Source organism: Ptychodera flava, chromosome 11 (genome assembly GCF_041260155.1).
Source record: "Ptychodera flava strain L36383 chromosome 11, AS_Pfla_20210202, whole genome shotgun sequence".
Classification (NCBI taxonomy): domain Eukaryota; kingdom Metazoa; phylum Hemichordata; class Enteropneusta; family Ptychoderidae; genus Ptychodera; species Ptychodera flava.
The window spans coordinates 22,216,659-22,229,312 of record NC_091938.1 but is presented as its reverse complement, the minus strand read 5'-3'; the positions used below and the strand labels follow the sequence as shown (position 1 = coordinate 22,229,312).

Sequence of the window (12,654 nt, the reverse complement as noted above, 5' to 3'; positions counted from 1 at the left end):
AGTTTTAAGCTTCCATGAGGAAAGTTTGAGCAAAGTTTTATGTCTTTTAATTTCAAGGTCGTTCGCTTATCGTCATTTTGCAGATGCACTGAATGTGTACCCAACGAAATCGTCTGCACACTGCGGCGTTGATTTGGTAAAAATGTTTCCTATGGTGTTTTCTTATACGTTCTCCTTCACTGTTTGATGCGACCAACCATGGCTAGGGTCTCACTTAGCGATAGTCTGGTAGAGCTATAGAGCTTAGGAGGGGTACGTAATAAAAATAGTAAAAATTAAACCTGCAAGAAGCTTCAAGAGCCTGATCCCTTGCATACATTGGCTGAACGTAACAGCACAGGGAACTCTGCTCTCTTGTTTGTTTGTTTATGCATTCGTTTATTTCTTATATATGATTATTTCCATATACGATAAAGAACTAATAAAGAGTTGTATTTGTATTCATTTATTATCAATAAAGAATGATGTTTGTTTTGTTTGTTTGTTTGTTTGTTTACAAATATAGTCAATTAATGATACTTTAAACAGTTTCTAATACAATCCACATGAGGAGTAGCACTCATGTATGTCCATAACTCTCTCTCTTTCTCTGAATACTCACCCTTTTTAATGAGTCTTTATTGGTTCTTTATTGCAAATGGAAATAACCATACATAACAAACAAACAAACAAACACGCATAAGCAAACAAACAAACAAAGAATGAGACAGAGTTCCCTGTGGCAACAGCCGTAACCTTTGATGTGGCTTCCAGTGCATGTTATTATTCATCTGCTTCTAAAATACAATGGTAATGTTAAAATGCTGAGTGTTGGACACATGCAGAGTGTTGGACACATTAAATATCATGTGTATAAGGTTTATGGCTGTTAACTGACCCTCAATGACTCACAATTGTAGCCTAATAAGTAATATTTTTGCTGAAAAATGAGTGCTGGTCAGGACTTAAAATGTTGCCAACAACATGATTGGATCTATCATTGGAGCTATGTGCATATACATGATATGTAATGTGTCCAAGACTGCATTTTGACATTATTTCAGAAAAAAGCAACGAAGACATTATATTTTAGAAGCAGAATATTAACATGTAATTGAAACTACATCAAAGGTTATTTCAGATACAGGGAACTCTGCCTCCTTGTTTGCTTGTTTGTGCGTGTTTGTATATTTGTTGCATATGATTATTTCAATATACAATAAAGAACCAATAACGAACCAAATTGAATTCATTTCTGTTCATATTATAGAAAATCCTGCATTACAGTTTTACCGTTTATTATGTACGTTTTTTTCATATCCAGATCCAATCATAAAACATGCCTAGACAGACTTTGGCACAATAACTAACTCTTTGACTAGTATGTGCATGTCAAATGTCTTAACGGTAGGATCCAATACGGCCGCCATGCAGCCACTTTGTTCTGATTTTGACCCCAAGGACAAAGACCGGGGAACTAATAGATTTGGTTGTGTACGTGCGTCTGTTCGTCCGTTTACACAATTTCTCAGAGAGGCTAGGAGCAATTTCTTTCAAATTTGGTACAAGAATTACTCTCTATTTCATACATATGCACGTAGATTTATTATGTTATATGATCTAATACGGCCGCATGACGCCATTTTGTTTCCTGTATTTAATGTCCGCAGCCAAAACTCAGACAGGTTTGACCAATGTCTTTCAAACTTGGCACAAGAACAAGACACTGTAAATAACACTTGGAAACAAATTATTTTAGCAATACCATCCGATATGGCTGCTAGACGGCCATGTTTGTTTTTGATGATGGTGTGTTAATGAATAAAAAATTAGCTACAATATGTCAGGTCTTGTTCTTTGTACCAGGCAAAATGTGGTCAGTAAATACATGCTTTGTTGTTGCTGTTATTGTTGTGCTGACATTGTACTTATCCCGTTAATTCTGACCTTTTAAATTTGTGAATGTGATGTGTAAATATCATCAATACATTGGTGCATTTTAAATGAAACGATTTTCTCAACTATTCTGGTATTCTTCTGTAAGGCACTGGTGATGGCTTGAACCTCAGCAAGCAACGTGATGGTAATTTGCGATAAAAAGCAATTTTCAGTCCAGTCCATCCATATACAGGTGCATGATAACCGATAGAGTTTGGTCAAGAGAGCAGTGCATGTACACACATTTTGCCCCTGTTAAGCTTTCCACACAAAGTGTCTTGCGGTTGCAGAGACACAGGGTAACGTCAACCTCGCTAGGAAAATAATTGCCATCACAAAAAGTTTGAGTAGAGCTAAGAGGTCGTTAAGGGGTCAACCATCAGATCTCGGAAGGGGGTATAATCATAAATAAAATATAAATCTTAAAAGAACAGAATGCTAGGAACATTTTTGCAGCCATGCAGAGTTTTGAAAAAAAAGAAGCCAATATTCGCGTTCATATATAAGACAATGTGAATTATAGCGGGAATAGTAAACATTGTGTGCATAATGCAAACATGCATCCAGACTAGCATTTATTTAAGCAACAAACCACACCCAACGAGTGTATATCGTGAGATTTTGACCAGTTCACGACATAAGCTTATGTGCGGGGAAAAATAGCGCGCTCGTACGTGGATCGAAGTGGTCAAAATCGAGTGATATACCCCCTGCTGAGGTACTATTATATCATAATATTAAATTGAAATTCTGGCGTGAAACGTCAAAAGGGAATATTTCTCTGCTGAGAGCTTGTGAGTGTTCCAACCATGCTATATTGCGATAATAACATGGTTATTTACACATCTTTAGTGATCAGTTTGCGGTATTTGCGCCATTAATATACTGGTATGATATAATTAAGCAATAAAGCACATCCAACGACGGTATATCACGAGATTTTGACCAGTTCACGAAATATATACACGATCGACAGACAGCGAGTGCATATGTGAAGTGAAGTGGTCAAAACCGAATTATCAATAAACTTCAATAAATATCAATAACACAATTTTTTTACACTAATTGCACTAATTGCACTAATACAATTACACTAATTGCATTGTTTTTGCAGCACTGATACTTGACTAATCACATACTTTTTGAGAAAGAAAGAGGGGCTGAAACACAAAAATAATTAAACAATATTTCACAGGTAAGGTACTGTCCATTAATTGCATGTACGATGTATGAGCCCATATGATATTAATGAGTACCCGTTCAAGAAGCCCTGATGTTGGTAGGTCTTGTATTTATAATTTTGAAAACGTATGCGAAGTCTGTGGTAAAGTTAAAGCTGACGAATGTCCGTCTAATCCTGCGGCAACGTAAACCTCTGCATTACGCTATGAATACTTTTTCGCCGGAGGGAAACAGGTTGCTCGGCCCTCAAGTAAAAATCATCCAAATGGGTTGAATTCTATGCAATCTTCATGCCACTCAGCTTAGTGATCTTATAGTCGTGCCACTCAGCTCAGTAATCTTTATGTCATACCACTCAGCTTAGCTAAGTCAACAGGTGCTGGGCAGTTCAGCTGGTCGTGCATTAGAAATGTAAAGACGGCGATGTATGCTGTTTGAAAGGGGGTTAAATAGTATGCAAATATTTAATTTCCAGCTATGAAATGAAAATGTATCATTGGTGGAGAAATGGTACATTGTCAGATAGTTATTTGCGGTGACAACATATTCAGAGTTGATATGAAGCACTCGTGGCATAATTTGGCTGCTTGACAGTCACAGATGACAATTTCAAAATCAATAGTTTTCTTCAGCATGGAATGTTATGATATCGGAAACCAGAACAATTGTTGAATGTTCCAATCGCGATCAATTTGCCATGTTCTGCTGCAACTTAACCATATCCGCATAGGAACACGACCAGATTTTCTAGGCTTAATTCTTTCCTACGGATAATGCAAATTATCTTGTGGTATGCTTAATATATACACAACGACATTACACAGAATACGTGCTGAACAAAAGATGCAAAATGAAACCTCTTAGGGATGCATATCCAAACGACTTCATGCAACTAGGAACATTCCGCAAAAATGCTTGATCCCATCATGCCTTGCATTTCCCGATCGATCGATCGGCAAATTTTATCAAAGCGGTATTCCTTACAGGTTACAAATACATATTGTTAAATGTTCTGCATACAAATTTTAGCACAATTAAACAAGGACATTCGACAGTTAGGTGCTAATCATAGACTCCCATTTCGATTTCATGACAGCGCCCTGTTTGGAAGGCGATTTCATATGCAGCAACGGTATAACGTGTCTGAAATCATATCTCGTGTGTGATGGCGCTGCACAGTGTCTCGATGGTAGTGATGAAGACGACTGCACGTACGGTGAGGAAGAAAGGCTTTATTGTACCTATCTATCTATCTATCTATCTATCTATCTATCTATCTATCTATCTATCTATCTATCTATCTATCTATCTACTTGGGTCTCTATCTATCCAACTTTCTATTTGTCTCACTGCATATCCTAAAGTTTCTGTCTATCTTCTCATCTTTTGGTAGCTTCATGATCTTCTATATATCTATTACATTCTACCATGCTATCTATCCATCCATGTATCCCAAGGAATGTCGAAATTGCGATACAAAGTTTTGTTAAATGATCAAATTTTCCAAATATTTTTTGTTCACTATACTGTAAGGTATCGTAAACAAACCTGTAATGTAATCTTTTTCAAATCTTTTTACTTGGGTGAGTATTCCATGCAACAACTATAGTTTCTTGATCCACTCTGTAGAGTACGGTGAAATAGTCAGTATTCCGATTGTCAAAACAGCTCTTGTTGAGCGGCACGCACTTCTATATTAATATTTTGATTTGAGTTGACACATTCAATCATCATGACAATCTGGGAAGGCACACTATTATAGCCTGTGAAAAGGGAATTCAATTTCAACATGTTAATAGTTTCATTTGCATATGTCAAAGGTGACTGCGCCAGTAACCAATTCAAGTGTGAACAGGGAAGTCCCTTTGGTCTGTGCTTAGACGAAACAAGAATGTGTGATGGCCACCCGGATTGTTACGATGGATCTGATGAGAAATCCTGTGGTAAGTATTTGTTTCATCGAAATCATCGATGCACTAAGTGATTGGTCTACACTCGGTCGCTCATGCATTCTCACTTTGTCTCGAATGTACCTACACAGTCATAAGTTCCAACACTGTTATCACGGAGCAGCAGATAACGTGCTCTAGAAGCAAAACTGTCGTCTGCGATGGAAAATTTTGCACGTCTTTAATTGTTCAAGCCTTGTGTGGAACAACAGCGATGAAGTGTCTCGATTTATTTAGAGGAGACGATCGTTACTTGATGATCTTAGATGGTGAATGTTGCACGCATAATGTACTTTTGACTTGCATGTAGAAGTGGGAAAAAACTGCGGTAATATTGTCATTTTCTTGAAAATTTCACGAGTGCCGGTAAGAAAAGTGAGTCAAAGATTGTACAAGAAAAAAAAAGAGAAAGAAGGTTCAGAGTTTGTTCTCTGGTAACAGAAAATATTATGAAATATAACACAATGCAAGCCTTCGATTTTACATTATTTTTTACAAACCATAACATCATTTTGCGTTATACCTACTCGGTCAGCATCCCATTTACCCTTTTCGGAATGATTGCGTACCGGAGGAGGACATCTAAAGACCTTAACTTAATTTAATAAACAATACTTCAAATCTTTGCCGGCCTTTTGCTTTATGGAAGGGTGATAGGAAAGACAATAGTTGAAAGTTTAAAAGTGTTTTAGAAACGCCCTGTCTTAATGTTTTGATATATACTCGATCTAATTACGTGTTATATATATATATATATATATATATATATATATATATAATATATATATATATATATATATATATATATATATATATATATATATATATATATAACAAAATCATAGAATTTGGATGGTCTCAACAAAACACAACTTATGGTTCTTACAGTGACAAGCTTTCGCCTTGTTCACAAGGCATCGTCAGGTCCAACTGATGAACAGAATCCAGGGGTAAAGTACAGCCAACGGGAAAGTACAGGTGTGAAAAAAAAAAGGACAATAGGGTGTTAACGGAGTTCAATGTTATGAGCAGATGACAGGAACAATAATAAAATGAGATTGAACTGGGATTGTTGGAACTCGAACGTGTCAATTACACGGTTAGAGGTGTTTCTGTGTTTAGTCCATCGGGGAACAAAGTACGTAGTTTCTTGATCCAAAACGTTTCTCTGGCATCTAAGTTGACCGGTCTTTGTTGGTTATTTGTTTCGATCGCTACAACTGTGAAGTTATCTTCTGAGTGTCCAGGACTATTATAATGGGGTGCAACTAGTGGACTTGTACTGTATTGCTGTCTTCTGATACAGCTACGATGACCACTGATACGCTGTTTGAGGATATTAGTTGTCTGTCCGACGTACATTTGTTTACATTTACTACAAATTATGCAATAAACTACCCATGATGACTTGCAGGTGAGCTCGCCTCTGATGTTGAAGTGTTCTCCTGTAGAAGTGCTGGTGATGGTGTCCGTGGTCAACATGAATTTGCAATTGACGCATCGCGTAGCGTTGCATGGATGGGACGTGTTTAATCGATGACTTACTTTCTGTTTGTTGTGTACTAGGATATCACGTAGGTTTCTACATCGTCTGTACGAAATCAATGGAATTGTAGGCATGGCGTCCTTCATGGTATCTGACTGCATGAGTATATGATGATGAGCGGAGACTATCTTTTTAACATCGGGACCTAATAGATTGTAATTGGTGACATATGTCAGTCTTGTTTCTGGTGATTTGGTTTTATACTGCAGTAAGTCTCTGCGATTAAGTGCGCGAACTTTGTTAATTATTGGGGCGATGTGCTTACTCTTGTATCCAGATTTAACGAGATTACTGGCGAATGTGTCAAGTCGATTTTCCATCCAATTATCTAACGAACATATCCGGCGGATACGGATAGCTCCACTATACGGTACTGAGCGGAATATGTGGGGTGGGTGACATGAGGTCGGGGAGATGTAGGATCCAGAATCTGTTGGTTTGGTGTGTAGGTCAGTTTCTAGTCTATCCCTGTGTCGTATGATGTTTACATCAAGGAATGTTCTGCTAGATTTGCTATATTCAACATCGAACTTGATTGTAGGATGGACACTGTTGATATGTTGTATATATTGTTGTAATTCGACTTCGGTGATAGTAAATAGATCAATTAAGTCATCAACAAATCTTCTGTGCCACAGGGAATGAACTGATGTACTGAGTAGAAATGACTTACGAAACCAAGTCATGTAGATATTGGCATACTTGACAGCAAATGGTATCCCCATTGCGGTGCCCGTAACTTGACGAAAATGCCCATCCTTAAACGAAAAATGGTTATTTGTCAAGATAAACTGAACAAGTTTTATAATGTCTTCAATTTGTGTCATGGTGTATCGTGAATGAAGGCGTAGAGCAGTTTCCATGGCGACGAGCCCTTCTTGGTGTGGTATGTTGGTATAGAGACTGCGTACATCCATGGTAACAAGTAGTAAATCTCTCGGAAGTGGGGCATGTGTATTGTTAAAGTGGTTAAGATGGGCAAGAAATTCTGTGGAATCTTGCACAAGTTCGCCCCTGCAGTAATCTGCTTCTATGGCTGTTAGGATGAAGTCCAACCAAAGAGCAACTGGTCTACATGGACTATTTATATGGCTACAAATCGGTCTACCCGGTGGTATAACATGATTATCAAGTTGTTCTTGTGACAGCTTATGAATTTTCGGTAGAATGTAGAAGTATGCTTCCTCCGAATCGTTGATATTGCACAAGGCATCGAATGTGGCTTCATCAATGACGTCATGACGATAAAGAATGTTACAGTGTTCTTTCAATGATTTGACGACGGACACAGTGACATCTGAATCTTCTCTTTCATAAAAATTCGTATCATTCAGTTGTCTTCGGCATTCTTTATCGTAGTCTGTTTTATTAAGTACAACCAGAGCTCCTCCTTTGTCAGCTTTGGTGATAACTATGTTTTCATTATCTTTGAGTTCATTAAGCGCGGCGCGTTCTTGTAGTGTCAAATTGTCGACGGTGGAGTTGAATATATATATATATATAAAGATAAAGTGAAAGGATTCTTAGTCCCACACTCTCGTTTATACGTTTACGTGACAAAGCATTGAGCTACTCTAACATGAACAAGCGATGCAATCTTTGTATATCAGAAAAGTTGCACATTAAAAATGCTGACAAATCTACACTGTTAAAAGCACGCTCTGAGTTTGTTTCAAAATGTCGCCACCAAAAATATAATTTATCAAATTTTAACACCACCTTCAAATAGAATGGTACGTCCCAAATATTTAAACGAGAGTGTGGGGCTAAGAATCCTTTCACTTCATCTGTCTGAAGATTGCAGGATGCATGAAACTAGAGTAATAGATATTATTACTTTGTACTTGAAGAAATCGAGCACCTTAGTTTCCCACGAGGTCATATATATATATATATATATATATATATAATATATATATATATATATATATATATATATATATATATATATATATATATATATATATATATATATATATATATATATATATATATATATATATATATATATATATATATATATATTTAATGTAATTAGATCGAGTGCATATCAAAATATCAAATCCTGGTCACAGTTTCACGGATAACACCGATCGTAAGATGACAAGTAGAATTCGACGGACTTTCTGTCTGTGATCGAGCTTCGAGGTTGGGAAAGTGACAATATTATGCCAGTGCTTCGTTGCATTATCATTTCATAAACGGCTGCTTAGTGTGATGAGCATCAAATCCTGCCTTGCATGTCATAATGAAACTTGGAATGACACTGCATTGCCGTGTTTAAAATGTAGCATTAATACGCTTGGCATTTCCTTTCAAATCATTGACGTCTTCTTTATTTGTATGCTATAAAATAATGTTCTCCGGTCAGAAAACTGACGATATGTCAGTACTTTGTAGGCCTTTGGATTGACGGTGAAGGTGGATCTGTGAAAAGGCATGTTCCATCAGAAAATAATGGGGTGCGGGGTGACTCAGAGCTTGGTCTCTCAAAAAGTAGGTTGGGACATCATTTTTGTTGTTATTTCCTTTCTCAATATCGCACTTTCTGAAACCATTCGACGTGAAATTATCGAGAAAATGGCAATATCCTTTCTCATTGTTTGGACCTCGACCAAGAATGATTCCGCAGAACATACATTTCCCAAGGCCGCTGCTCGTGAAAACTTGACCGTCTTGGGACGAGAAAACAGAGAATATCATAAAACACATTAAACAATGTAGTCAGTCGATTAGCGTTTATATCTACGCTTGATTATTCGGTTTAAAAAGCAAGCACCAAGACCGACCAAAAGTTTAAAATATTACCAACGTAACAAAATATAAAATTGAACGCACGACAGACACGGAGAACGACAAGAGTCAGGTACAACATATTGCATGACGCGACGATGAATCTTTTGTTCTGTGTGTATCAGATATAAATTCAGCAAAAAGTAGCATTGCAGTGAAGTTTTGTCGTTCACTATTTGTAGGTGTTAGTTCAGTAAGAGCCTCTTCAAAACATTTAAGAACCTTGTGCAAAAAAATGACAGGAAACATTTTAAAAACACTGAAATGCTGTAAGCAGTGTTACTGCTATGATTCTGATATTCAACTATTAAACAATATTTCATCGTTTCCAAGACTCGACATCACCTTCATCACTACATGACTATTTTTGAAGTTTGTAGCATTGTCGAGTTCGAGTGCAAATCAGGCGGGAACTACGGACACTGTATACCGATCGAGAAACATTGCGATGGCATTGAACACTGCAACGATGGCGAAGATGAGAAGCTGGAGAACTGCAGTGAGTATGACTGTAGTGTGTGTTTTACTTCCGCTTCCGCTCTGGACCGGAAGTATAATGCCACAAGAGCTGTCATGTAGTCAGTATGATTACTTCCACTTTTCCCAACTTGACAGGGGCGAGATTAAATATGACAAATCACAAACTTGAAATAACACAAAAATTTAATGTAAATCAGGTATGCGCTCATCGAATGATCAGTACCTTTGCTGTTATCTTTACTCTGCAATATGTCGCAATATCGACTTCTGCACGATAATGCTGCTAACTTCCTATGCTCTATACTTCAAAACAGTGAATAAACATGGCTTTGTCTGTGATGGAGACAAACGAATTCCCTACAGCTGGCTTTGTGACAAAATTCCAGACTGCGTGGACGTCAGTGACGAAATGGAATGCATAACGTACGGTAATTACTGCATATTTTAGTAGGCCTAATTCCCGACGCTGGAACGGTTGAGCCGCTGGATAAGCAGTCTATCGTGATAAAATAAAGCCCAATAATGTTACAATTGAAATATTCAATATATGCACACAAATTTGCATACATCATATATTTCATCTATCTGAAGATTGCGTGAATGCATGAAACTTGAGTAATAGGTACCGTGTATGTAAAAATGTACGTAAATATATATATATATATATATATATATATATATATATATATATATATATATATATATATATATATATATATATATGAGGGTTGTAAAATACGAAAGTTTGTGACTACATGCACAGGTTTTTGTGTATTTTATGGCACAATACTGATAATGATATTATTTCATGACACTTTCATTTGCCATCATATCAAAAGGGTTGTACTCCAGACTTATCAGTCACATCTCCACCATTTGACAGATAGTTGCATGCCAGGATTGTTTACCTGCTCAAATCAGAAGTGCGTCCTGCAGAATAAAGTGTGCGATTTTCATGACGACTGCGGGGATTGGAGCGATGAAGCAAACTGCACGTACGGTAAGCTGTATTTAGTTATTCATAACTAACTATTTCCCTATCCGGTAGCACCACCTCCTTGGCGCCTTGTTTCATGGAACTAGATCCGGCAACAACTGGTTCGTTTTCTTCTGCGTTTGTGGTCAGGTTTACTGCCGTATTAAGGTAGAAAACGCCTCGAAATCGAAAGACTTTAGAACTCATGCTCAATCTTTTCTCGAGGAAACTTTCAACCAATTGGTATCGAAATCAAGAATAAAAATCAGAACAAAATTTGACTCCAGAGATACGAAGAGCCCGATGTTTACTGACATTTGAAATTCAAAATGGCCGCCATCGCACGTGTTAACTCTACATGGAGAATATTAAATTTTCTCTTTTACATACACCACTAGCTTCGTAAAGCACACCAGAAAAGTATTGTAAAAATTGGGGAGTCCGAATATCTGTCCCAAAGGCGCATCCCACCTTTAGATGGGTCGTTTTTGATGGTTGCCTGCAGAAATAGAAGTGATTATATATTATATGAATAAGATAAATATTGATGTCAATTGTTTACGATGAAAACGGAAGGTCATATGCAAATCAATGCTTGACATTGCCGTCCAATGCAAATGCAAACCGACTGTGGTATTGTTCATTTTGCTGGTCACGAGTATGCGAAAGATGTATCATCAGCAATTGCTGTGGACATCTAAAAGGGAAACACTTGATATTACGTAATGAGACTTGCATATCAACGTCCTTCTGGCGGACTGGGTAATGAAATTTAAATACATGTAGAGTATAGCTTATTCACGCCAGTTTTAGAATTTACAACCATATGCATAATGAATGAGTAAATTATGTCAATGCCTCGTTCTGATTGGTCGAGAGCTCACGTCCGCATTTGTATAAAACGTGTGGAAAATTGACCGTTCAACTTGCATGATAGGTTTAATCTGACGCAAAGGTCGTTCTTGCAATTAGGAAACTTCTTGATCGGACCGAATTAAGTGATACATGGAGGCTATTAGAATACTAGATAAACTTTTTGAAGTTTTTAAAAAATAAAAACTGTCCTGTTGGACCATTTGGTATACGTTTCGTACAAGAGATTTTGCTTTTTGTCTGTTTTGTAGCCAGCTTCTGACTATACGTGTAGTGTATCAGTTGTGTGCGCAGTCATCGGCCGCGGACGCTGCCCTCCCCGCCGATGCTGATGCTCATGGCGCGGAGAAAATAACCCTATCACGCCAAAGACACATTCTGTTAATAGGCAACAACATCACTTCAACGTTAACAGGTGCTTTTATTGTTGCCTACAACAGCTCCGTGTGAGGAAGGTCAAGTTCGATGTCCCCATGGAAGATGTGTCAAGCGACTCAAAATGTGCGATATTTACGCAGGATGCGGCGATAACGTGACAGATGGCCAATGTGTTCGAAGCAGTAAGCACGCGTTTCCTTTTGAAGACTGATTTTCTCGTCGCACTTTTTTGATAATGCAATTACGTTAAACCACAAATGGTACAGGTTCTAAAAGCTGTTCGATATAACCAATAAACAAGAACCATTTTATATATTATACGGATAGTTTTCAATCGGATTCGAACCCACAACACACGGCATCAGTCGCCTAGCTGAGAGGCCACAGACAGAACCACTCGGCTAAATCTCCACTCCCAAAAAGAGTGGTTCAATAGCCGGCTAAGTTGTTACATGTTTCTGACTGAGACCGCTCAACACGTTGTAGAGTTCGTGAAGCACTCACGCACGCATGCTCACTATCATACATCGCACATACACACTTTATCGAAGCGAAGAAAC

General features: G+C 37.6%; 1 protein-coding gene across 5 annotated transcripts in view; it reads left to right on the top strand.

Annotated features, from left to right (window-relative positions):
* LOC139143827 (low-density lipoprotein receptor-related protein 2-like) overlaps positions 1–12,654 on the top strand; it is a 74,637-nt gene that overhangs the window by 31,021 nt on the left and 30,962 nt on the right. For all 5 annotated transcript variants that reach the window (XM_070714402.1, XM_070714401.1, XM_070714406.1 and 2 more), the window contains 6 exons: positions 4,196–4,315; positions 4,920–5,042; positions 9,761–9,886; positions 10,182–10,295; positions 10,751–10,867; positions 12,157–12,276. In XM_070714402.1, the coding sequence (XP_070570503.1) occupies positions 4,196–4,315; positions 4,920–5,042; positions 9,761–9,886; positions 10,182–10,295; positions 10,751–10,867; positions 12,157–12,276 (720 nt within the window). The remainder of the gene's footprint in view (positions 1–4,195; positions 4,316–4,919; positions 5,043–9,760; positions 9,887–10,181; positions 10,296–10,750; positions 10,868–12,156; positions 12,277–12,654) is intronic.